This window comes from Cetorhinus maximus, chromosome 30 (genome assembly GCF_964194155.1).
Source record: "Cetorhinus maximus chromosome 30, sCetMax3.hap1.1, whole genome shotgun sequence".
Taxonomy (NCBI): domain Eukaryota; kingdom Metazoa; phylum Chordata; class Chondrichthyes; order Lamniformes; family Cetorhinidae; genus Cetorhinus; species Cetorhinus maximus.
The window spans coordinates 20,118,450-20,146,153 of NC_135908.1; the positions used below are offsets into that span (position 1 = coordinate 20,118,450).

Genomic DNA, 27,704 nt, shown 5'->3' on the forward strand with positions numbered 1-27,704 from the left:
TAAGAGTAGATAGGGAGAAACTTCCCCTAGCAGTAAGGCCAGTGGCCAGAGTCCGCAGATTTAAGATAATTGGCAAAAGAACCACAGGGAAGATGTTTTTTTTATTTAGCATAACAGGTGGTCGTGATCTGAACTGATGATGAATGCAGATACAATAGTGATTTTTACTTGAAAAAAAATTTGCAGGGTAAAGTGCAAAGGTTGGGGGGGGGGGGGGGCGGGGGTGGAGAGAAAGGGTAATGGTAACTAATTTGACAGCTCTACCAAACAGCCTGCACAGCCATATATCCTTATTGTCCTTTTGTGGGGTATTATAGGATATTGATATATATCCCTATTACCCTTATACTGAGCCATTACAGGACCTTACCATCACATCCTCTCCATGATACAAGTTTACAGCCATGATGGGCCAAATGGCTACTTCTGTGCTGCATGATTCTGCTCTATGATTTGTGCAATGTGATTGTCATGATCATTTCGAACAAGAGGCCCAGTCATCTCCCCATTACCTTTGATGGCCCCACTATCACTGTATTCTCCACCATCAAAATCTTGGAGGTCCTCACTGCTTTCAGATGGTTAAGCACAGAAGTCAGATTTAATAACGGGACCACTGGGCAGAATCGTTGGTGAGAGATTAATCAGACATAGTTAGAACACACTGCATTATGGTAGAAGGATGTAATTAAACTGGAGCTCCCTGGGGCTTATTCATCTTGTCTTGCTGAGGGGCGCGTAAGTAGTCAGGACAACATACTTTCAATCAACTCAAAAGCTGTTCAAGCTAGGTTCAATCGAAATGTTCAAGGAGATGGATAGATTTCTGATAAGGGGTATCATCGAGGGTTATGGAACCAATGCCGATACAGATCAGCCATGATCTAATTGAATGCTGCGAGAGGCTGGAAGGACTGAATGGCCCGCTCATGTCCCTATATTCCTGAAGGAGTCCTTGGAATGCAAGTTATTAATATTGTAATCGATACCTATATCTCAGACACTGCATGCAGAAAGAGATTATGCTTTATTATCTCACTGACTTGATTCAGTAATGAGCTAGATGTTTCAATGTTTCCTAGTCCTTAAACTTGTATCATGGAGAGGGTGCAATGGTAATGTCCTATAATGGCTCAATAAAGGACAATATATATCAATATCCTATAATACTCCACAAAAGGACAATAATGATATATGACTATCCTATATGAACCCAACACACGAATACAGATTGCTGTTGCCCAAATAAGTGGATAGGCACATAACATGGACAAGTACACATGACTAGGTATTTAGAGTTGGGATTGCACATACTGAGCAGAGATTCAAAGAGCTAGTGTAGCGAACAGAAAGAGAGCCAATGGCACTGACCTATATAATGAATAGCCCACATGGAACAAGTCCTGGAGGGGTTGGAGACACGCATATGAAAATTGTCTCAAAGCTCGACAACAGGAAGCAAAATACAAGCAGGCTTGGCACTTGGTGAAGGAGGAGTTTACCACGGAAACCAAGCACATAAATAAATGGCTGTTGAACTAGTGTAAAAATAAATCTCACTTTGGCAAGAGGCTGGGCCTGTTTTCAGGACAGAAGGAGCTATTAAGAAGAGACATGCTGAACCTAAATAGAGCGGGAAGCATGAAACTTGCTAGGAAAGCACTGCTATTGAAAAATCATTTACACTAAATGAGGAGATGGGGAGGAAGAGGGCATGGAGCGGCCTGCTTCCACAAATGGATTGGCGAGTTTATGCAGCTGAACATGAACACAGCAAGTACATGACGCACATAATCCTGCTACTGAGCTGTACAATACACAGCTCACTACAGTGAGGCCACTTTATGGCTGGGGAAGGTAACTGTTCTTTAAGTACATATTGACAAAGTGGTGGGGAAAAAAATAATCTGCCAGATAGCACAATAAGTACATCTATTTTATCTCACCTTGCTGGTTTACCAGCTGTTACAGGGTTGCAAGTAATTCAATCGTTCTCTGCCTGTCTGTAAGAGTATGAATTCTAATGAGCATGCCTTAGGATATGAAGTGATAAATAAGTCTCTAGTGAACAAAACTGCCTGCTGCCAGGACTATTTCATGTTGAGAAAAAGACACATTTCCCTGGAAGTGGGCTTATTGCTAGCACAACTTCCCAACTTCAATCGTCCTGTCCTGATGTGCCATAGAACAAAGGCCTTCTGACAAACTTTAAACTCTGAGCAGTACGGTATACATCACAATGGCCGAGAGCAAATAATTTGAAAACATTAAATAGGGAATTAAGTTTCTTTCAAATTAAAAAGATGAAACAAACTGCAAGCGAAGCTCAATCACTGGACTGTGAGCACGATTAATGTACAAATTATTCCATGTCAGAGAAAAAAAACAGCAGGCAGATCTAGATGAGGTATGGGAATGGCCCCGCTTCTGGTAGATGCCTTTCAATATCGGTAAACATGTTATAATGAAGCTGTGTAGGTGCAACTTGTGTCCGCGATGTTGGACTATGAGCTCAAGACTGATGGGCATAAGGACTTGAGTACTGAATCATTGAAATCCCACGTCCAATGCCACAAGGCTTTCAATGAGCATGATGTAAGGATGTACTGCCTAACAATTAAACATAGAAACAAGAACCAAACTTGCATTTATTTATAATATAGTTCTGATGAATGTCCTTTCATATTAGGCTTGAAACATTAGCTCGGTTTCTCTCTCCACAGGTGCTGCCAAACCTGAGTGTTTCCAGCATTTGCTGTTTTTATTTCAGATTTCCAGCATCTGCAGTATTTTATTTTTATTGTATTTATATAGTGCCCCTCTCAGCCTCAGAGCATCCCTTAATTGCAGGCAATTAAGTACTTTTGAAGTGCAATCAGCATCGTAATGTAGAAAACACAACCAATTTTGTGCACATGGCCCCACAAACAGCAATGGGTTAATGGCCAGATAATCTGTTTTTAGTGTGTTGGTTGAGGGATAAACATCAGTCAGGACACCAGAGATAAATCATGCCATGTGGGGATTTTTTTTACATTCACCTAAGAGGGCAGAGAGGGCCTCACTTTAGTGCCACACCTGAAAGATAGCACCTCAGACAGTGCAGCACTCCTTAAGTACTGCACTGGAGTGACAACCTAGATTTCATGCTAAAGTCTTTGGAGTTGGATTTGCCCTCTGACTGAGAGCTACCAATAAGCCAAGGCTGATACTTACTGCGAATGCTGGAAATCTGAAATAAAAAGAGTAAATGCTGGAAATACTCACTAGAGTCTAGTCACATCTATGAAGGGAGAAACAGAGTTAACATTTCAGGCCAATGGCCTTTCATCAGAACTTGATCAGGTCACATCTAGAATACAGAGTCTATTTTTGGTTCCCCCACATGACAGGCTCAACAGGCCCGTTGGCCTACTCCTACAGTCCTATGATGGATCTTGTAATTGCACTGTAAACAGTTAGAAGAGGGCATGAGATTGAGGGAACTAGATGAGATCCTGAGAGTGACTAAATCTCATATGGAAGGCAGGTATGTAAAACCCAATCAGTAACTTGTTCAAACGTCTTCAGAGGTCGGTGAAATATCCCCCCAGTTTTAACCGTAAATTAGCCCAAGTTTTCTTTCTGCTGCATGTTTCTGCACCTAATCCAAGAGATTGCCGGTTTTGTGGGGTGGGAGGAGGAGGTGCAATGGAATTGGGATGATACTATGCTGAACAAGCGCATGTTGCTAGAAAATGGACAGGATCAATGAACTAAGTTGGTCTTCCCTGCTCATTTTTCAGCGTGTTTCAATGAGCCCTGAGCGTTAGTACTGCAGTTACTAAGCACCTCTAGAAATGCCACCTCTTACAAAAGGCCTAATCCTTCCCATAACTCCACAGTTGCCAACAAAAACAGAAATTGCTGGAAAAACTCAGGTCTGACAGCATCTGTGGAGAAAAAGGCAGAGTTAACGTTTCGAGTCCGTATGACTCTTCTGAAGAGCTGAGTTTTTCCAGCAATTTGTTTCCAGATTTCCAGCATCCGCGGTATTTTGCTTTTACCTACAGTTGCCAATATAGTGTCAGGATCAACTCACATTAAGCATTATAACATTTCTGGAAAGCATTACAACTCAATCCACAGGTGCATGAGGCACATTCTATGTTTTACTGGCGACAGTGAAGTGACTTCTTTATCAGTTAAGTGCATCAACCAGAGTTAAAATGCCACTGACACGAATTCCAGCTGTGCACATCAAATGGCCCTTTCTGGTTTCTACAATATCCCATGGTTCCTGAATTTGGAAATTAATGAGCAATACATGAAAATGACGGGTAGGGAAAGGTCACCAAGCTGTCCCATATGATGCCTGTGAGCATCGTAATTAGACACTTCAAACATAACTTGCTTCACAGCCAATGAAGTACTTTTGAAGCAGTGTCACCATTATAATGTCGGAAACTCAGCAATGGGCACACAGCAAGCTCCCACAAACAGCAATGTGATAATGACCATACAATCTGGTTTTTGTGATTCTGATTGAGGGATAAATATTGGACAGGGCACTGGGGAGAGCTCCCCTGCTCTTCATAAATTTTACATTATTCTGGTCAGCAGCCTGCTCCTCCATGTCATCATGTTTGGTGGCCCAAATAGCAGGTGAGCTCCCAGTCTAGACAAGAGCACGCCGGAGGGGAAAGAAACTGAAGGTGACATCTCTCTCTCTCTGATTAGTCCTCCGATTTCTCCATCTCTAGGCACTTGTACTTTATCAGAACAATTGGAGAAGAAAGGATTCCTCGTAACTCCAGTCTGAAAACAGAACTCCCAGAGTTTTACTGTGGGTTAGCAAAATGCAGATCTGAACCTCCAGCCATTTTCTCTCTTACGGACAAAGTGCAGTTTAATAAATACAAATCTCAGATTTGCAAACAGAAAATCTTGACTTTAAGCCAAAGCCTCAGACTCCAGAAAACAAGCTCTCACAAAAAGGATGAACTTCACTGCTGTAAACAACAATAAATTGTGAATTACAGCAGCACAATATTATGTAGCTATACCTTCAGTTCCCTACTAAAGGAAAAGGCTCAATAACTTCCTTCTCTGGTGTCTACAACGCATCCTCTGCATCACATGGAAAAAAAGTCAGCAATGAAGCAGTCCTTTCTAGGGCAAACATGCTAAGAATGCTAGCACTAATCAAGCAAAGGAGGCTTCGCCGTCTTAGACATGTGCACACGCTGGAAGATGGCTGCATCTCCAAGGATATGTTACACTGGGGGGTAGTCCATGCCAAGAGACCAGCAGGGCACCCAAAGCTCCAACTCAAGGATGCTGTCAAAAGACACGTGAAATCCCTCAACATCAATCATGACAAGTGGGAAACTCTAGCTGATGATTGATGCAAATGGCGACACCAGCTGTGAGCAGGAATTTGCCACCAAAATGACATGTGGTCTTAGAAGCTGCAAAGCAAACCCTGCAAACAAGTTATCAGCGAAGTTCATCCTGGGCCACTGGCAAAGGATAACTTCATATGTGGCACTTGAGGCAGACTTTGCCCTTCCAGAATCAGCTTGTTCAGCCTTCAAGATAAGTGCAGCAGATGATCTCATCTGACCTCACCATAGTTCTGAGATTGCATTCCCAACATCTCTCACAGATGGATGGATGCCAATCATGCCTTCAGTGAAGTTAATGTTCTGGCTTCTTCCGTTGTTGACCATAACCTATTGTTCTTAAACAGAAGACTGATTATCTCAACTTGTGAAATCTGTGTTCAAACTGGACACTGTGATTTCCTACATAACTTCCACTCAGTAATTCATTGTATGCAAAGAACCTAGAGATATTTGAGATGTCATAAGGCACAATAAAACGATTAGCTGGTAGCACTTTCTCCCCTATCCCATTTGCACATTCAAGTCCCACTCCAGAGCCTGAAGCACATAATCTAGGCAAATGCTCCTAGTGCAATACTGAGGGAGTGCGGCATTGTCAGAGATACAGATGAGGCATTAAAGTGAGGTCCCATCAGCCCTCTCAGGTAGACGTAAAAAATCCCGTAGCACTATTTAAAAAGAGCAGAGGAGTTATTCCCCCAAGATGTCCTGGCAAATGTCTATCCCCCAACGAAGAACACAAACAGGTTATCTGATTAGTATAACAATGCTGGGAGCTTGCTGTGCGCAAATTGGCTTCCCATATTACAACAGTGACCACACTTAAAATATTTCATTGGTTGTAAAGTGCTTTAGGATAACAGGAGATCATGAAAGGTGTTACAGGAATGCAACTTTCTCTTGCAGTTATATCACAATACAAAGCTGTACATGACAGGCAGCAAGCCAAGTGCACCCTTGGGCATTACTGTATTCCACATTTTCTATGCAAGCATTTTAGACAGCAAAACATAACTGCTAATTTTTCAGATTTTCTTCAAAAACAAGACATTTGAAGTGAAATAAGCTGCATTTTGTAAAGCAATTTATTCACAATCTAACAGCTCTCTGATTCACTATAAAATCCAAAAAACATTTAGAATTAAAAATGTTGTGGGAATATCCTGACATGCGATTTTTTCATCCAAATAAAATTCACTGGAAATGGACAGAATGGTTCAGTCACTGGAACATTTTATGATGGTGAGGGAAGCCCCTGCAGCCTTTGTCAGCATCAACAATAAATACAGAGTAAAGTCCCTGCATTACCCCAAAGCAGGTCTTGGAAGGGAACATTGTTTTCTCAAATTCCCCTTCTTGTGGCCTCTCTGAAAGCTGTCAGTGCCAAGTCCTTCGTGCTATAGATTTGTACAATGTCTATTAATGCCACTATGCCAGTCAATGAGTTGGGGTTGGGGGGGGGAAGCAACGACTTATGACTCTCAGAAACCAGGGTATTTTACAGCAAAGTTAATTTACTCAGCAAACAGTCGATTTAGACAAACTCACTCCAGGAAACAGTCTTCTGAGTCTATAAAGAGCCTCTATGAACTACAGAAAACTGAACTCATGAACAGAACTGCAGCAATGTCTAAAAGCAGAGCAATTTCTCCAGCGAAATGCTGTTAGTGGAGGATAGTTAATATAATTACGCATCAGTGAAGGATAGTTACACACAAGTTATATTATAAAACCAATCTTCATCTCTTACAGTAGTGGCTGACAGGAAAAATTACCCAAACTTCTCCACTGCGGCCAGGAATAGTAGTGTCACTCTGTACGGAGAGATTCATGCCAATTAAGAGGCTGAAGCCTGACAAAACCAGTTTTACTGCAGGACCCTTACAATAGAAATGGCACTCATCCCATTGATCTAAGCTGGGTGTGAAACCAGATACTATGGGTAAAAGAGCAGCGTTCTGAGCCACCATGGCAGCTATGTACTACAGGCTAAATACACTTGGTTAGAAATAATCCATATTTAAATAACCAAAAGTACAAACTGGATTGAAGCAGGATCAGCTCAAGAATTTGGACACCCATCAACTGCTCCTGATGCCCGCTCAACATCAATTTCCCCAAGTAACTGCCTAGGCACATACTGATGCACATCTTTTGAAACATCCAATCACCATCAAAATATTATCATGCTTTTGAGGGGTTTTGATAAGAGTAAATAAGGAGAAATTATTTCCACTGTCAAGAGGGTCAGTAACCAGAGGAGAGGCATTCAAGGTAGTCTGGGATGCACTGTTTGAAATGTTGGTGGAAGCAGATTCAATGGTGACTTTCAAAAGGGAACTGAGTAAATGCACTTGAAAAGATAACCTTTGCAAAGTTTATAGGGAAAGAGCAGTGGATGGGACTATTGGGTCACATGGCCTCCTGTGCTGGAAAATTCTATGAGCTGAGGTTTCCTTTGCTTTTGGCAGTTATACACAAAATTAACTTCTGGAAAATAAAGCAAAGTACACATAAGACTGTAAATAGAAGGAATAAGCCCTCGAGTCTGCTCTGCCATTCAATATGATGGCTGATCTTCAATCTCAACTTCACTTCCCTTTCCCCTTATCTCTTATCCAAAAATCTATCTATCTCAGCCTTGAATATACTTAATCACCGAGCAGCCACATCCTTCTATGGTACAGAATTCCAAAGATTCACAACCGAGTGAACAAATTTCTCCTCATCTCAGTCGTAAACACAGGAACCTTTACCCTGAGACTATGGTACTTATTTCTCAACTCTCCAGACAGGGGAAACAGCCTTTCAGCATCTATCCTGCCAAACCCCATCTTGCATGTTCCAAAGAGATCACCTCTCATTCTTCTAAACTCCAGAGAGTTGTCCACCCATTCTCTCTCCCTCAGGAATCAGTTGAGTGGAACTTTGTTGCACAGCCTCAGAGACAATATATCCTTCCTGATTTCAGAGACCAAAACCGTACACAGTACTTCAAGGTGTGGTCTCGCCAAACCCCTGTATAACTGCAGTTAAGACTTCCTCACTATGGAACTCCGGCCCCTTTGCCATAAGGGCCAACATACAATTGACTTTCCTAATTGCACACTGGATATGCAGGTTAACTTTGTGTTTCATGTACAAATTCAGAAAAATATGTTTACTTACATCAAAATGATCATACTGAATGGAAACAAAACCTACTGTAGAAATAGTACACATAATATGTACATCAAAATGTACTGCTGTGAGATTACATACAGAGAACAACTGTAGTCTTCACATGAGAGGAGTCAGAGGGGTGGGAAATAATTGAATCAAACATGCAGATATAATTCCTTCCATATCCTTGCATAATACTATGATTTTATTGAGATAAATAATCAAATTTAGGGCAATTTGGGAGGCAGAGATTTAGTTGCTTGGGGCATAGGCTGAGGGGCTTAAGCATTATAGTGCCCCCAAGGTGAGAAAATGGTATTACAGTGTGACAAAGTTACATTATAAATGCAAACAGGTTAACGAAATGTGACAAAAATATGGTATCAGAAAATAAGGTTCTCTGAACCAGACATGCATGCAGCTGTTGGTATATGACATATGGCAAAATATTTTATACTTTTAGAAGTATAAAAGATCACAGTTCAACAGGTTAATTCCAAAATGTAAACAACCTCATGATAATATGAAACAATAAAATCAGAAGATAGTCCACTTCCGATGATTCAAAGGCATTTCTGTGTCAAAAAAAGTGGATTATACAGGAATTCTTATTAAGCAATTGAATTAGAATGGTACGAGCACTTTTGTGCATAATTGGAATTGACCGGAAAATGAATTTGTTTATCAGAATTAGTGAAACTGAGGGTTATACAGTATTTACAAAGAGCGCATCAACAGTTGGCATTAGAGGGGAACTGCAGGTCAGGATAGTTCAGTGAGAACATTTAGAGCCAAACAGATATGACAGCTAAAATAGAATAAATATTGGGTACTTTGAGATGGCAAGATCCAGATGGATTAGATCAAACCGATGGAGATCATAATCTTGCAGCTAATTTTACAAGACACTTCAGCTCAATTCCATTCCAAGATGATAACTTAATTCATGATCGAAACTTGCAGCAGGTTGCGTTCCCCTATACCCATCACCCCTGTGCTCACTGACCTATATTGGCTCCCGGTCAAGCAACGTCTTGATTTTAAAATTCTCATCCTTGTTTTGCAATTTCTTCATGGCCTCACTCATCCCCCCATCTCAGTAATCTCCTCCAGTCTCTCAACACTCCGAGATATCTGCACTCCTCCGCATCTCTGATTTTAATCACTCCACCATTGCCGGGAATGCCTTCAGTTACCTAGGCATCAAGCTCCGGAATTCCCTCTCTACACCTCTCTGCCTCACTTTCCTCCTTTAAGATACCCTCTAATATCTACCTCTTAGACCAAACTTTTGGATCTGACCTAATATCTTCTTATGTGACTCAATGTCATACTTTGTTTTATAATGCTCCTGTGAAGTACCATGGGACATTTTATTATGTTAAGAGCACTATACAAGTTATTGTATGATTTGCCATCTCCTCCAGCATAAAAGGCACCAACTGCCACAGATTTTCTTTGGACTCCTTTGTTTTTCAAATTCAAACTGGATAATTATGTATTTATTCAATATGGCTGCAGCTAATTTGTGTACAAAACAGCAGTGCTGTCATTTATCTTCATGAAGCATTTAATAAAAAGGCATTCAAACGCTGAAAATGAAACTCTTTTCTCTTAAATGGTAAACGCAGTTAGAAATTTAGGCAAACTCTTTAGTGCTGATGTTTTAGGCAAGTGCTGAATTCTTTTTCGGTCTACTGAAGATTTTTTTTTACAGAAGCAGTGTTGGGTACGAATAGAACCGTCAAGCTCCTGTCTCTGTCACCCAGAGTAAGGCCACATGCAGTCTGAGCGCTGCTGCTGAAAGGCAGCAATCATTTCACACAGCACAGCCTGGTCAATGTTTCCACTGAACACACCCCTCCTCCCAAACATTCACAATACAGCAACGCCAGTCCCTTTGGTTTCATTCTATTTAGGATGGCAGAAATATATCTGCACAGCTACAATTAAATACACGTCTGGTTTATTCAGAAAGATGTGGAGGTAATGAATGTTCCTGAAGCAAAGGCAGGGCTGCCTCTTAAAACACGCTTCATTCAGCGCGAGGAACCCTGCACCATTAAATGGTTTGAAGCGGTTGCCAGGGCAACAGGCAACCAAGTAACCGCTCAGCGGTCAACAATCAGGCTGGTTCTGAGAAATCTGGATCTCATCACCTTTATCCCCTGCTGCTAGCAGAAGACTGGATCCTGACGATTCTAAATTGGGAAGCATTGCAAAGGATCAGTCTATCCCTGTCGCTCTGCGTTACAGTGGGTAACATTCGCAGTCACCGCCGCACGCACAGGAAGAGACAAGTTCATGCTCGCAAGTTTAGGTGCACTGTACAGCCTAGAGGCAAAATAAAAGAATAACATTATAACCTCAAGCAGTGGTACACTGCATCTGCACACTTGTGACAGACCATGCTGATAAACAGCCCTGGCCTCAGTAGCGTGACGTACAGCCAAACCAACCTTCCCCAGTCAAGTGTGGTACTAATCTCCCAGAGAACGAAGTAGGGTCAGTTCAGGCAGAGAAAGGCAGACGTTGTCGCCGAGTGGTTGAGATGTGTAACAGAGACACTGCAGGATGCTGGAGTGAGGTCACAGCAACGCTAAGTATTTCCTCCAACTCCCCAAAGCAAAACTCTGGTATGTTTCTGACTTCTTATTAAATGCTACCCAGGAACAGTGGCTACACTTGCCTCATCATTAAGAAAATATTTCAAATCCATCTCTCTCAGATTCAAAATGGATGTCCTTGCAGTTCCACACATTGGGATTCACCTGCCATCATTTTGCCCTGGCACTTGGTCTCTGCCCCCTTTCCAACTTCCTGCTCCAATTTACTTATTGTGCCACCTAACTACATTCTTTCATCCTAGTCATTATTGTATATGTAGTGAAAAGCAGAAGCCCGAGTACTGGAATACCCGCTGACCATATCCCAGACAACTGGGGTACACACTCCTTTTATTCCACAGAGCAAAAACAGAGGAGGATTGTTCTCCTTTCCAAAAAAAAATCCCATCCTTTAAATCGAAGTTCAGATTTGAACAACTGAGGGAGTGTCTATAAACATGCAGGGAATGCCATTCCTCATTCCAAATTACTTTACTACTTTGAACCTTGCTGCTAATCTTGTGACATCAGCCGTGCAATACAGCATGACTGTCTCCTGACTGGTATAGTAAGCAACTACAGTGCAGATGTGGCAACATGCAGTACCTACAGGTACAGGATTACTTCTCCCCCTCAATATTATCACCACGCTCAACTTCAAACTAGCGGCAACAAGTGAGAAAATTTAAACAAATGTACAGATTCAGTACAAGAGGCTAATTTGCATTTGGGGGAGGTTGACATGTCAGTCTAAGGACATTTTAAGGTTAAGAATGAAGGGAGATATGTCAGGAAGATGACAGCATTCATATGAGCACAGTTTTAGTGCATTCTAGATAGTTCAGGTCTTGGATTACTTGACAGCTCTGAAGCTGAAAGGAGGCAAGTTGCAGCAGAGGGTACGGCAGGCTTGTCCTGCCCTACAGTGACGAGTTGCACATTTTGTGGGTCACTGCAACATGTACGCACTGCTGTTTTTATTAAACACCTTTTAATAGATCACAAGGTCTTCACTATCGGGCACTTGGGCTTCTGACGACACTACCTCTATAATCTCAGCTATTCCCATCCCACCGGGCCCAAACGCACTGGAATCCTAATCTCAGCCTCTTCTCTGTGGGGAAGCTGAAAGGGAGAAATTGCTCATTATAGATCAAGGTTCGAGGTTTGGCTGCGGATCACATTCTCACCTGAGTCACAAGGATGTGGGTATTTATTTTCGATGCTGACAAAGGCTGTAGGGGCTTCCCTCGCCCCCACTACAGTGGCATGAGCACAATCTAGGCTGACACTCCAGTACGGTGCTGAGGGAGTGCTACACTGTCAGAGGCACCATCATTTGGAAAAAACATTAAACCAAGCTCCTTGCTGCCTTCTTAGATCTGTAAAAAATTCTGCAGTGCTATTTTGAAGAGGAGCAGTGTTTTGACAAATACTTAACCTTCAACTGCCATCACCAAAAACAGACCATCTTGCAACTGGCACATTGTCATTTATGGGACCTTGAAGCACCCAAATTATCGGACGCATTTCCCTGCATTACAAGAGTGACTACAATTCAAAAGTACTTTCTTGGTTATGAAACACTTTTAAAGAGGCCTTTTCCTGAACCAGGGATTCCTGCAGTTCTCTCAGGTTGACAGGATGAAGGGAAATCAGTGCTGATCGTGTAGTGAACTGACACTTTCACCCCAAGATCAGGAATGGCACTATATAAAAGCAAGTCATTTTCATCTTTTAGTGATCTCTGCAACACAGTCAATTCCAGAAGGTGCTGGGCATTTTAAGAAATGATTTATAAACACAAGAGTCTGCAAAATCATCTGGCAAGAGACAGGCTTGCCTCATTTTAAAATTATAAACAGTGCAGCGTTGTCAAAGGCTGGAACCGAGCCCTCCCCTCGAGCACTGCCAGCACCAAGAGCTATTTCCATCTAACAGGTCTGAATGAGGCTGGAGCCTCAGGAATGAAATGAGAAGGCGGTTGATGTCACGTGAGGGCCAATCCAGTGAAGGGGCATGGCACCGGGACCCAGAGGGATGGATTCCTAATCTCAGCCCTGTTCCTGCTACTGAGGAAGGGGTGGGGACAGGTGCTTTATCCACTGACCAACAAACGACCCTTGGGTGACTCCTAGTGGCCAACTCCAAATAGCAGAGGCCGTGGGGCAAGTCAGCTGCCACCTTAACCCACAGTCCAGGGGAGGGTTAGCAAAAAAGAGAGCCAAATGAAGTGGACTGAAGCAGTGAATTTCTATGGTTCCCAAAACATTTTTTAAATTGATGTGATTTTTTTTCCAAAATGCCCTTAACCAGAGTAGATTTTTTTTTTGGAAAAAATTTTTTTCTGTTTTTGTTTTGGATTTCCAGCATCCGCAGTAGCTTTTAGATTTTTTTTTAAATGGTTACAGTCTCTTGCTTCTGTTACTAGCTTATCCTGCTTCAGAAACATCGCCCAGCTGCCGGTGAAGTGGAACATCTTATCCATTCCCCTGCAGCCCCCCCACTGTATACACAGTGCTTAGAAAACTAAAAGCACCATTCAACCCAACCAATCCCTCTCAGTGTTTTCACTCTACATGAGCAAACAGACACAGAATCTGACAGGGGATGGCCAGTTGGTCCACTGTGCCCATGTTGGGTCTTTGACGGAGCTGCTCTGACAGTGCCACTCCCATTTCTTTATAGCCGTACATCACTTTGAGCTGCCCGACATCCATTCCAAAATGTATCATAAAAGATACCCAAGTGGGCCCCAACTTCAGCTGTCCAGTTGATCTTATCTTTATACTTTATGGCTACAAACTAGGCTAGACTATTTGTACCATAACGGAGCAAGAGCATCCTTTAGAGGCTGCACAGGTGCCTATCAGTGAGCCTCTACAGTCGATATCAAGTTTAAAGCCACATTCTCATTAAATGTATAGGCATCTCAGAAACTGACACTAACAGGTTTGCTGATTTAGGATTGGTCTTCCAATGGGACAACACTGCTCAAGTGATTCTTAAACCGCCAGACTCAAAACCCAAACAGGACAAACTGGTAAACAATAAAATAGAAACATAAATAACACAGCCAGCTGAACCTGAAGGTCACATCAGGCAAACCGGCTCCAATTTGAACACTTTTAACTGAGAAGATAAACTGACGTAATGTATTGGAGCTCCGCAAACTTCAGCTCGTCCAAAAAACCCAGCTGCCTGGATCCTAACTCGCACTAAGCCCCATTCACCAATCACCCCTGTGCTCGCTGATCTACAGTGGCTCCCAATCCGACAACATTTGGAATGTAAAGTTCTCATCCTTTTGAGTAAATCCCTCCATGGCCTCTTCCTCCCCCATCTCAGCAACCTCCTCCAAGAATGCTGCATGCCTCCAATTCTGGTCTCTTGTACATGGCTGATTTCCTTTGACCCTAACCACTGGTGACTGTGCCTTCAGCTGTTTTAAGATCGATGCCCTGGAAATCCCTCCCTAAACCTCTCTCTCCTTTAAGATGCTTCTTAAAACCTCCTTATTGAGCCAAACTTTTGGTGAGCTGTCCTCTAGTCCCCTTATGTGGCATGTCAACTTTTGTTTGGAAACACTACAAAGTGTATTTTACTCTCAAAGGCACCTGCATACAAAAAAAATTCAAACTTGAAATAGTAACAGTTGAGAGACTGGGACTCTATTCTATAATGAAGGAGGATAAGGGGAGATCTGAGCGAGAAACAGAAACATTAGGAGGGACTTTTAATAACAGAAAGTGCAAAACTATTTCCCACTGGTTAATGAGTCAGTCACTCGGGAGTATCAAGCTAACAAAGGGAGGTGGGGGGGGGGTGTGAAATTGGAGAATTAATTATTTTTGAACCAAGAAAAATTGCAGAGTACAGAATACCCTGTCAGCAGTTTTGACAGGAGCCAAATCCACAATAGCTCATAAAAGGGAAGCGAAAACATATTTCAAAACAGAAAAATCTCTGAAGGCGAGGGGAATTGCCAGGGCTATGAAAACAGCCAGTTCTTTCAAAAGATGATTAACCAAACCGACATCTCCTTGGTTGCAATATTCTATTATTTCATTATAGCTTTTCATAAATTAGTAATGTGAAGATCAGTAGCAAAGCCTAATATTGCAGCGTAGATTAAATTTTTATCAACTAATCAATCTTTGTGGTTTCAAAACCACTGTGTAATTACGATATGTGATATATATAAACAGCTAAGCAGATGAAATTGCAACTAATTTGGTTTCCAAAAGCAATCAGTTCAGGTCATTTACATCAGATTAAGTTATTTACCAACCTCACACCATCAATTTCAGTTGGGCAATATTAATAATTTTACCAGCTCAAGCAGCAGTCACATTATCAAGATCGCAGTTTAAAGTTTACAGCTTTCATTTTCAATGCACTAACAGTCATTTCCATGATCTGCTAGGGAAATATGTCAAATTCAAACTGAAGTCAAACAAACGTCCAGTTTGTGGCTGAAGTCAGTATAATATCAGCAAATGTTCAAGAACAAACTCCCAGTCGATGGTTGTGTTCGAGCAATTAGCAGCCTGTGCCAGGGAGAGAGAAAAGCACGGCTGCCTGGAGGGGAAGTTTCCATAACACAATACAAACAGAATCTCATGCATCAGATTACAGAAACAATGCAAAGTTATATACTGCCTGCTCACTTTGATTATTAAGTTTGTCACATGCAACAGTGACTGGGTTAAAACGGGGCACACCACACTGTCCTACTCTGTCGAGGCCCTCAATAGGACGGAGAGATTGGGGCGGGGGGTGTATAGGGGAACCTAAGGGAGAGGGCAGGCAGAGCAGAGATCTGGCAAAGGAAAATATCTTACTTGGATGAGAGGGGATGGGATGCGTGCTGGGGGTAGCTGGGTGGGAGGTGAGAGAGGGGCAAAAGGGGTCATCAGGAGGATGTAAGTGGGAAAGGGATGGTCAATGGGTCTGTGTAATGGGGATAGGTCAGTCAGGAGTCAAGTGTGAGAGGGAGAAAGCAGCGGTCAGGGGGTGAGGGGGACATCAGTGATCCAGGGAGGGGGGGTAAGGGAGGGGGGAGAATAAGGTGGGAGGGGGCTGAGGGTGGGAGGTAAGCAGGGAGTGGAGGCCAGGAGGGGGAAGTTGAGGATGAGGGAGTGGTAGTCAGCAAGGCGGAAGGGTCCCCACCCCCTGCCCACAGAGGGGGACCACTCCCCCCCCACTCCCTCCCCCTCCCTGCACAGAGGGACCCTCCCCTCCCTGGAGACCCCCTCCCCAATTCCCCTCCCCAGAGTAAGGGGGCAGGGCAAGAAGCTGCAGCCAGAGCCCCCTCCCCTCCCCGGAGACCCCCTCCCCAGGGTGAGGGTGAGGGTGAGGGGGGGGCGGGGTGAGGGTGAGGGGGGGCGGGGCGAGAAGCAGCAGCCAGACCCCCCCACCCTCTCCCCTCCCCTCCCCGGAGACCCCCTCCCCAGGGTGAGGGTGAGGGTGAGGGGGGGCGGGGCGAGAAGCAGCAGCCAGACCCCCCCACCCTCTCCCCTCCCCTCCCCGGAGACCCCCTCCCCAGGGTCAGGGGGCGGGGTGAGGGTGAAGGGGGGGGGGGGCGAGAAGCAGCAGCCAGACCCCCCCACCCTCTCCCCTCCCCTCCCCGGAGACCCCCTCCCCAGGGTCAGGGGGCGGGGTGAGGGTGAGGGGGGGGCGGGGCGAGAAGCAGCAGCCAGACCCCCCCACCCTCTCCCCTCCCCTCCCCGGAGACCCCCTCCCCAGGGTCAGGGGGCGGGGTGAGGGTGAAGGGGGGGGGGGGGGGGGGGCGAGAAGCAGCAGCCAGACCCCCCCACCCTCTCCCCTCCCCTCCCTGGAGACCCCCTCCCCAGGGTGAGGGTGAGGGGGGGGCGGGGTGAGGGGGGGGGGTGAGGGTGAGGGGGGGCGGGGTGAGGGTGAGGGTGAGGGGGGGGTGAGGGGGGGGTGAGGGTGAGGGGGGGTGAGGGTGAGGGTGAGGGGGGGCGGGGTGAGGGTGAGGGGGGGCGGGGTGAGGGTGAGGGGGGCGGGGTGAGGGGGGTGGGGGGGGTGGGGGGGGGTGAGGGTGAGGGGGGGGTGAGGGGGGGTGAGGGGGGGTGAGGGTGAGGGGGGCGGGGTGAGGGGGGGGTGAGGGGGGGTGAGGGTGAAGGTGAGGGGGGGTGAGGGGGGGTGAGGGTGAGGGGGGGGGTGAGGGTGAGGGTGAGGGGGGGCGGGGTGAGGGTGAGGGGGGGGGCGGGGTGAGGGGGGGTGAGGGTGAGGGTGAGGGGGGGCGGGGTGAGGGTGAGGGGGGGGCGGGGTGAGGGGGGGTTGAGGGTGAGGGGAGGTGAGGTGGGGGGGGGTGTGGGGCCGCGCCGCCGGCGGGTTACTTACACTTCGAGGATGCGGTCCCCCTTGCGGACACCGGCCCGCTCGGCCGCTCCGCCCGGCAGGACGGCGCTGACGTGCTGGAGCGGCGCGTACAGCTCCCCGTTGATGCTCCTCAGCTGCCCGCCTTCGCTCACCTGGCCCCGCACGTTGAAGCCGTAGCCGGTCTCCGACTTGATGATCTTGACCAGCCGCGGGCCCCGGCTCGGGTTAGTGGGCGTCGGCCCTTCGGAGTCGGAGCCGGAGCCCGGCTGCCTGGCGCACACCTCGTCCGCCATCTTCCAGCACGGACATCACACACTGCTGCACACGCTCGCGCCACCTCCTCCTCCTCCTCCTCCCCCCGCCCCGTCACGTGAACTGATGAACACACCGGCGGAACCCAAGAGCGGGCCATCACCTCCGGCCGGACGCCTTCCGGGGACGCGCAAACGTCACACCGCGTTGCCCGCCCCCCTCCACCAGGCGGCCATCTTTCATCAAGGCATCCAGGCAGACCAAGGGCTGATTCATTTCATGAACTTTCACCATTTAAGGAAAATAAAGTGCCAGCTGAGAACATAGCCCAGATTTTCATCCCCAAGGGTATTTTAATCACAACGAATGAAAGTACAATGGAACAGGTTTTGACACCTATTTCTGAACTCGTTCATGGCATCTGGGCATCATTGGCAATGCCAGCATTCGCTGCCCATCCCTAATTGCCCTGGAGGAGGTGGTGGTGAGCCACCTTCCTGAACCGTGCAGTCCATTTGGTGTAGGTACGCCCACAGTGCTGTTAGAAAAGGCACTCCAGGATTTTGACCCAGCGACAATGGAGGAATGTGTTCAGCAGATAGCGCGGAGGGGAGGGGAGGAGGGAGACTTGGAGGGGAATTGGATGTGGTGGCGCTCCCATGCACCTTCTGCCCTTGTTCTAGGTGGCAGGTGTCGCAGGTTTGGCAGGCAGTATAAACGTAGCTTTGGTGAGTTGCTGCACTGCATCTTGCGTATAGCACTCTGTTTGATATGCTTTGCTTTGAACGAGGTATCTATTTTAAACCTGGCTTGTGTTCTATCAAATCCATCAGAAAGCTAACAGAATAACGTCAAAAAACAAAGAATATTTTGGAGTGCCTGGCAGCCAATTAAGCACATCTGAATTGTTGTTACTGTCGTGGGGAAAAGTGGCAGTCAATCTGTACACAACAAGCCCCCACAAACAGCAATTAGATAAAGGGCCATCTGTTTTACTTAGCTCTGAAGAAGAGTCATACGGACTCGAAACGTTAACTCTGTCTTTCTCGCCACAGATGCCGTCAGACCTGCTGAGTTTTTCCAACAATTTTTGTTTTTGTTTCAGATTGCCAGCATCCGCAGTATTTTGCCTTTACCTGTTTTAGTCATGTCATTTAGGTGATAAAAATTGTCCAGGGCATCAGCGTTTGAAGACCTGCGCTGATCTTCAAGTAGTGCCATGGGATTTTTTATGCCCACTTGAAAGGGCAGATGGGGCATCAATCATCCAAGCATCTCCGAGAATGCAGTGCTCACTGAGTTCTGCACTGAGGTGTCAGGCTAGAAGATGTGCTCAAGCTCTGGAGTAGGTCTTGAACCCACAACCTTATGATGCAGAGAGAAGAGTGTGAATACTGTGCCAGGGCTGGCACTTTGACAACACAGAGAAACACACCTGTACAGAAAATGCCTTAGGACCAGCTAAACATATTCCTTGGAAAGTTGTTCCTGTTGTCTCTAGCAGCCAGCATTACACAATGGTTTGCACCTTGGTGATCAACTCTGTTCAGTGAATCTGGAATGTCCTCTCCAGGACACAAGCCTGGGAAAAATTTATGGAGACTCTGGGCTGCCTAAACATCAGGGTGCCCTCTCAACCTCCCCAATTGTTAATGTCTTATTAATTACATTAAGATTTACTGGAAATCATATTGTTAAGGTTAATGGAAATCACATTGTTAAGGTTTAATGGCAATTACATTGTTAAACCGGTGATTGGTATTTGTGCATCTATGAATGGGGATAGCTGGGACACTGGCGGGTGGGAGTAGTGTTGACTGAACTAAGTCAATAAATTCTCTCCAGCAAAGAAAGCTGCTGTGTCTTAGTTTTAACTTTACCAACTGGCATGGATCCAGCTAACAGTTGTTGGGTCTAATAGAATGTAGAGTTCTACACTTGGCACCAGCTTTGTTGCAGGAATTGCCAGGAAGATGACATTTAAACATCAGTCGACCTGCAGGCTCCACTCCAGATATTTTGTCAGGGTTTGCTCCTATAGCTTTCAACTCTCCAGAGGCATCTACAAGGCAGTGAAGCTTATTTGCCCATAGCTGGGAGCTTGGTTTACGAGTGCCAGGGCGTGTTCACACACCACTGTGCCTGCACACTGCATGTCTGAGGGCCAAACGTCCTCCGAGTCCCCCGGAAGCTTTAACCTGGGGCTGCGAGGGACCCAGTTTCTGTGTGTCACAATGAGGAGGCAAACCTGAGGATTTGCCAATGGAGAGGCTGAGTACTGACAGGGAGAGACTAACACATTTGTTGCTAGCCAGCATTATGGGCTGGAAATGAGAAACCTTATACTAGCACACAAAAAGCAGGAAGCACACTTTAACACCCTTCACCCACACACTGGATGCATCATGTTGGGCACATGTTCCTGCAATGAAACACAAAGGAATTTCAAGTCAATCATAATACCTACAACTTTCAGAGGTAAAGGTGTAAACACCACAACATCCCATTGTGCAATAGGATGTAACCAAGCAGAATACAAAATAAATGACAACAAAACAAGATATGTCCCATTACAGCATATAATTGTAAATCAAAAGCATGTGGTTGGTTATCATTGCACTTGGCAATTGACACAAGCCAGCTACTCTAGATTAGCCAATTAGATGAGAATCCGAGTGTCACAAAGGAACATTATTCCCACTTTACAGCTCCTTCTCAGTTCATTGCTCCAGTGCTTTGAAGAGGTTGTGTTTAGCGGAAATTAAATTATCTTCCAAAGTCTTCTGTTTTTGACATTCCAGCTTCAGAATAGTCCACCATTCACAATCTCCTCAAGATCTGTAGCTTTCAATCAGCTTTCGTAGTCTATTTGAATCTTTTCAAAGCAGAAGGAGACCCATTCAACATCTTGAGCCTGTTACGCCATTCAGTTAGATCATGGCTTAACTCCATCTTACCTGCCTTACTTCCTTATCCCTGATTACCCGAATCTAACAAAAAATTGACCAACTTCAGTTTTCAAGTTTTCAATTGACCCTCAGCCTCAGCTTTTGTGGGTGGGGCAGGGGGGGTGGAGACTTCCAGATTTCCGCTACCTTTTGTGTGAAAAAAGTTCCTCCTCATGCCATCTGTCAATGGCCTAGCTCTGATTTTAAGGTTATTCCACCATGTTGTGGACTTTCCCACCGGAGGAAACAGTTTTGCTCTATCTATCCTATCAAATATTTCAATTATCTTAAACGCCTCTTCATCTTTTATATTCAAGCAAATACAAGCCTAGTCTATGCAACATAGAATTATAACAACACAGAAGAACGCCTTTTGACTTGTCATGTCTGTGCTGGGTCATCTAGTGCATTCCCCATAGCCCTGCAAATCCTTCCACATCAGATAAATGTAATAGCACCCTCCTGTGGCCATTTGTGTATGTGTATAAGCAAACCTGAATAAACCAGCTTAGTTGGGTACTTGAACTCCCATGTGCATGCAGCAGTGTCCTTTTGTCCTGCAAAGATATCACAGTCTGGCAATGAGGTTGGAATTATGGCAACTCTAGCTGAACAAACTTGGATGGAGAAGCTTCCAGCAAACCAGCAGAGAAACTCTGAGTTGTTTTTTAATGCTGAGAAATAGGCTCAAAAATCTGGTCTTAGAGAAAAGGCTGCTTGGCTGACCTTCCAAGATAGCTGCATCAGTAGGCGACTGGGAGCGTATAGCCATGACCAAGAGTATGCGGAGCAGCTCGAGGTGTTTTTCACTGCTAATATTATCCTCAATGATCCTGATAACCCAGCTGACGGTAGGGGAAAAGAAAAGGGCGATCTTTTTGATGGAAGCAGGCCCAGAGTGTTTGAAACACTCAAGAATCTGCTCGTCCCGGCTAAGCCAAAAAAACACACCACTGACAGACTTCTTGTGTCAGCTTGAGCAACAACCACAATCCCAATCCATCGGAGATTGCAGAAAGCTATCGGTTTGGAACAGGGAACCAGTTTCCCAGTGAGGACATTGGAGAGTATTTGAAAAAGCTGTCCGTCCATTGTAATTTTGGAGAATTTCAAGAGAGAGCATCGTGTGCGGTTTAAATAGTGAAGTATTCGTAATAAGTTGCTGCCATTGCCAGTGTTAACTATCGACTTAGCTCACCAAACAGCATTGTTCATGGAGATGGCCGAACATGACTGGAGAGAAGTCCAAGTTAACAAACGCCAGTTGTCTGCTGAATGGCAGAGCATCGAGGGACTGAGTGGCCTACTCCTGCTCCTAATTTGTATGTTCATATGTATCAACTGGAGAAATCATGGATAGAATTGTTAAGTTATGGAGGAGAGAAAATTCCCATTCTGGCAAGTGTGTCAGTTCCAGTCACATACAAAGAGCAATGTGCAAAATTGCCCATCATTGTAACGAAGGGTGAAAAACAAGTTAGGAAGAAACTGGGGTTAACAGCACTCAAGTTAAATTAGAATGAGCTTTTTCGCATAGAAACAAAATTCACCATGCAAAACGGCGTGATCGCCAAGTACCCTCAGGTGTTTAGTGAAACTGACAAACCAATTCAAGGATATAAGGTCAATGTACAGGTTCGGAGGAACACAAGACCAGTTTACTGCAGGCCTCATCCAGTACCCTCTGTCTGAGGGAGAAAGCGGAGAAGGAGCTGACAAGGTTTGAGACTGAGAACATGACCTCTAAAGTAGAACAGAGTAATTGGGCGACTCCCATAGTGGCAATACCAAAGTCAGATGTTAGTGTAAGAATATGTGGGGATTATAAGGTAACTGTAAATCCACCCGAATGTAATCCACCCGAAACTTTACCAAACGTGGAGGATCTGTTCACAATGTTGTCAGGTAGCCAGATTTTTTCAAAGTTAAATCTGACTAATGCCTATTTGTAACTTGAGTTAGACGATGAGGCTAAGTCATATTGGACTATTAATTCAGACATGGGTCTATTTCCATTTCATAGGCTGCCATTTGGTGTTTCTTCAGGCCGGAATTTTCCAAGGGGTGATGAACCAGCTTTTTGTAAGGAATTCCGGGAGTCGCGTGTTATTTGGATTACTTATTTCAGCTCCAAATAGGCAAATCTGTGCTGACAGAGTGAAAAAGGAGCTCCAACATTTGGAAAAAGCATGGAGCTTAGGTGAAGACACACAAATGTGAAATGTTTCAAAACTCTGTCTAGTATTTGGGTCACAGGGTGGACAAAGATGGGTTACAATCTACCAAGAGTAAGGTTCAAGCAATAAGAAACGTGCCACACCCTCAGGATATCTCCGAGCTCATACTTTTTTTGGGTTTAGTGAATTATTATGGTAAATTCGTAACAAATTTGGCAACTTTACTCCATCCATTGAATGAACTCTTGAGGAAGGGTGTTCTGTGGAATTGGACTAGGGAGTGTGACAAAGCATTCCAGTTATGTAAAGGCAAACTGGTAAATGGTACAACACTCGTGCATTACAATGTGTCCAAAGGGATAAAGCCAGCATGTGATGCCTCTCCATATGGAGTAGGTGCTGTGATCTCTCATGTGTTGGGTAATGGTGAGGAGAGACTGAGCGCATTCGCCTCAGTCCAGTGAGTGAAATTATGCTTAGATAGGATGTGAAACACTGCCTTTGATTTTTGGAGTAAGAAGGTTTCATAATTGCTTGTATGGTCGTAGTTTCACAATCGAAACTGATCATAAGCCACAGGTGGCTATATTGAATCCAAAATCTCCAGTACCCACTTTAGCTGCAGCCTGAGTGCAGAGATGGGCTTTGATTTTGTCTGTTTATCAGTATGACATTAAATACAGACAATCGGATGATCATTGTCATGCTGATGCGATGTCTAGGTTACCATCCCTCTCAGAACTAGAGCCCAACGGTGAAGTTGTCTTTTTCTTTTCAAATGCAAATGAGTTGACATCACAGCAAATGACGTTGGTAGAGCAACTCACAGAGACCCTGTATTGGCAAGGATATCTGACCATATCGCCAATGGGTGACCAACACAGGTACTGGATTTAGAAATTAGGCCATTTTTTTTTTATGCATAAGAATGAGTGTCCGTTGATAAAGGTTGTGTTATGTGAGGAGCCAGGGTTGTAATTCCTGAAAGATACAGGTCGCAGTTGCTTTGTGAACCTCATGATCGACACTTGGGGATGAGCTTGACAAAGGGTTTAGCGGGAAGCTATCTTTGGTGGCCGGGGTTAGATAAGGACGTGGAAGACGCAGTGAAACAGTGTAGAGAGGGAGGCACCATCAGTACCTTCGTAACCATGGAAACGGCCAGCTAGAGTATGGCAGAGGCTGCACATAGATTTTGCAGAATTTGAAGGGTGACAGCTATTCATTGTGATAGGTCACCAAGTGACTTCAGGGGTTTCCAAAGAATCAAACAACAATTAGCAAAACTTCAGACATTTTTGGGTAGTTTGTTCGCTACTTATGGGTTCCCAGAGGAAATTGTGTCCAACAACGGACCTCAGTTTTGCTCAGGAGAGTTTATAAATTCCATGAGAATGAATGGGATAAAACACACTCGAGTTCCACCATATCACCCCAGCTACAAATGGGGCAGCAGAGCCCACGGTACAAATTGTTGGGCGTGCTCTTGTTAAGCAAATGCTCAATACAAATTGGAAGAAACGTTAGTTGTCATTGAATCACCAAGTGGCAAATCTTTTGTTCACATATTGTAACACACCTCACATTACTAGCAGCAGAATGTCAGCTGAATTGTTTCTTAGAAGACAAACTAGAATGAGGTTTCGTTGCTGAAGCCACATTTAACACAGTCGGTATAAGAGAAACAACCCAGGCAGAAAGATGGTCATGACAGGTGTAGAGTGAGAGAAAGAAGTCTGAAGTTGAACAAGAAGATTATCTCTTAAGTGATTGAAGTGGCTACCAGGAAGACTCATGAGAATATTGTGAGAATACGTATTTGGTCAAGGTGTTTTGTAGTGGAAAGGTTAGATTTGTACATGGCAATCATGTTTTTACCTTCAGAGGTTCATAAAGAAGAAAGGAGTTGGGAAGAATCAATGAGTCTGATGAATTGGATAGTTGGGTTATGAGTAGAGTACCAATAGTTACTCCGACGCAATTTGTACCTGAAACCGGTTCAGGTCTGAGGCAGAGTCAGACAGACATGTCTGGTAAAGTGGAAAAGTCATTGACGGTCAAGGGCAAAATCAGCCTTTGGAGAAAACTTCTCCTCAGTCTCAGGCTAAGATGGGTCAAGGTCCTTCCCTAAGTTTTGAAAGTTTGGTTCGAGAAAGAAAGTATCCTCATTGGAATAGGAAACCAGTGGTCAAATCGGATTTATAAATAAATAAAGAACAGGAAATGTTTATAATTCGGATGGAATTTGAACTCTGTGTAACTTTTTCATTAAGAAGGTAGGAGTATAATAGCACCCTCTTGTGACTATTTGTGTATGTATGTATGTATGTATGGAAACTGGGATAAACCAGTTTAGTTGGGTACTTGAACTCCATATGCATGCACCAGTCTCTCTTTGTCCTGCAGATATCACAATAGTTATCCAATTCTCTTTTGAATGTCACATTGAATCTGCCTCTGCCATAGTCTCAGGCAGTACATTCCAGATCCTAACCACTCGCTGCTTAAAAATATTTATCCTCATGTTGCCTTTGGTTCTTTTTGCCCATTACCTTAAATCAATGCCCCCAGGTTCACGACCCTTCCGCCAATGAGAACATTCTCTCCCTATCTACTCTACCCAGGCCCTCATGATTTTGAACACCTCGATCAAATCTCCTCTCAAACCTGCCTTCTCCAAGATCAGTCCCGGCTTCTCCAATCTACCCACATAACTGAAGCCCTCATCCCTGGGACCGTTCTCATTAATCTTTTCAGATTCCGCCCATGGTTTCGAAGTTTCATCACTGTGGCACAGCATAGAAAAATGAAATAGCGAAACAAACCCCACCCACCCCAGCCCCACCCCCCCCCCCCCCCCCCCCCCCACCCCCCCGTGATTGCCCTCAGGGCAGTAACAGTGATGTGAGGGAAAAAAATGTTTTCACCCAGAGGGCGGTTGGAATCAGGACTGAACTTCCCGAGAGGGTGGTGGAGGCAGGTTCGATCGAGGTGTTCAATAGGGAATTGGATTGCTACCTGAAAAGAGAGAATGTGCGAGGTTACGGGGGATAAGGCAGGGGAGGGGGACGAGGCAGAACGTTCTTTCAGAGATCCAGTGCAGACTTGATGGGCCGAATAGCCTCCTGCTGCAGTGTAAAGGTTGTGTGTGGTTCTGTCAATGTACAAACTGCTGTTCCGCTTGTGGTTTGGTTGTGGCATTTATCAGTTTGGTGGTTTCTCTGGTGTTGAAACCTTTCTGTTCTGTTTCCGCTTTTGCTTCTGAATCTTTTGGGTGATTTCCCCCCCCTTCAACCTCCCTTGAAGTTGTCAATCTTGTTGTTTCAATTCACAGCTTAAAAATAAAATTCTGTTTCAATTTCCGTCATTTTTTTTCATATTCTTTCGATGTCCGTGATTCACTTTTTTTGGGCCCAGGAAGCAGCCGGGACTGGAAATTCCCACCTGGACCAGCAGCTGCTCCGTCAGATTTTCCGTCTCGCCTCTGAGAATTCCCACCGCGGGCGGGACCGGAAAATCCCGGCCTTGTCGGCATCCAGTGTCTGCCAGGGCTGGAGTTTATGTCATGGCCCCCACCCCACACCCCACACCCCCCCACTTGCACCCATCCCACACGCGCTCCCTCGCACCTCCCCACTCTGACTCCCACCACCCACCCACCCACCCCCCCCTCGCCCCCCCCTTGCCACCCTGACCAGCCCCCCCACCCACCCCACCCCCCCTTGCCCTCCCCCTCGCCACTCTTACCACCCCCAACCCACCCAACACTCCCCCGCCCTCCCCTTTGCCACTCTGACCCCCACCACCCCACTCACCCCACACCCCTCTCGCCCCCCCTTGCCACCCTGACCACCCCCCACCCACCCCACCCCCCTCGCCCTCCCCCTCGCCAATCTGACCACCCACCCCACACACCCCCCTCGCAACCCCCCCACACTGACCCCCACATCCCCCTCACCCCCCCTCGCCACTCTGACCGCCCCCCACCCACCCAACACCCCCCTCGCACTCCCCACCCCACTCTGACCACACCCCCCACTCACCCCACACCCCTCTCGCCCCCCCTTGCCACCCTGACCACCCCCCCCACCCACCCTCGCCCTCCCCCTCGCCACTCTGATCCTCCCCGCCCACCCCACAACCCCCCCTCGCACTCCACCCCACACAAGGTAATACCCGTCCTTTGTTCCTCCCTGTGACTAGCCTCCAAAGCCTGCCTCTCCCCACCCCCCACCCCAGTTTCCCTGATCCTTCCCTATCCAAAACCCCAGAATTAGCCCTCTCCAGTGGTCATGGCCTCTTCACCCCTGGGCTCACCTGCAGTCCTGGCACCACCCACCACTTAGTTCAGGCATCGCTGGGGAAGGGGGGAGGGGATGGTGGGGGTGGGGGTTAGGGGGAGGGGAGATGGGGGTGAGGGGAAGGGGGTTGGGGGTGGTGGGGGATGTGTGGGTGGGGGTTGGGGGAGGGTGTTGTGGGGGTACGGTGGGGATGGGTGGGTGGAGGGGAGATGGGGGTGAGGGGAAGGGGGTTGGGGGTGGTGGGGGTGGGAGGGTAAGTGGGGTGACGGGGAGTGGGGGAAATGGGGGCAAGTGGGCGTGTAATTTGATATTAACAGTTAATCAGCATCGAGATTAATCTGATATTAATGCTGGACACCGCCTTGTCACTTCCCTGTGTCTTCAGTACTACCTACCGCAACTTGCCAAGGTTACCTCAAGATTGCCCTCCCAGCGCCCTGACTTCTACCATCTTGAGGGACAACAGCAACAACGTGACAGGAACACCATCACCACCAAGTCACCCACCATCCAGACTCGGACA

General features: G+C 45.9%; 1 protein-coding gene across 2 annotated transcripts in view; it reads right to left on the reverse strand.

Annotated features, from left to right (window-relative positions):
* The window catches only part of LOC144670123 (sorting nexin-27-like), a 106,317-nt gene extending 88,500 nt beyond the window's left edge, over positions 1-17,817 (reverse strand). For both annotated transcript variants that reach the window (XM_078532563.1, XM_078532564.1), the window contains exon 1: positions 17,525-17,817. In XM_078532563.1, coding sequence (XP_078388689.1) covers positions 17,525-17,796 — 272 coding nt within the window. In that variant the 5' untranslated portion in view covers positions 17,797-17,817. The remainder of the gene's footprint in view (positions 1-17,524) is intronic.
* Positions 17,818-27,704: the final 9,887 nt, after the last annotated feature.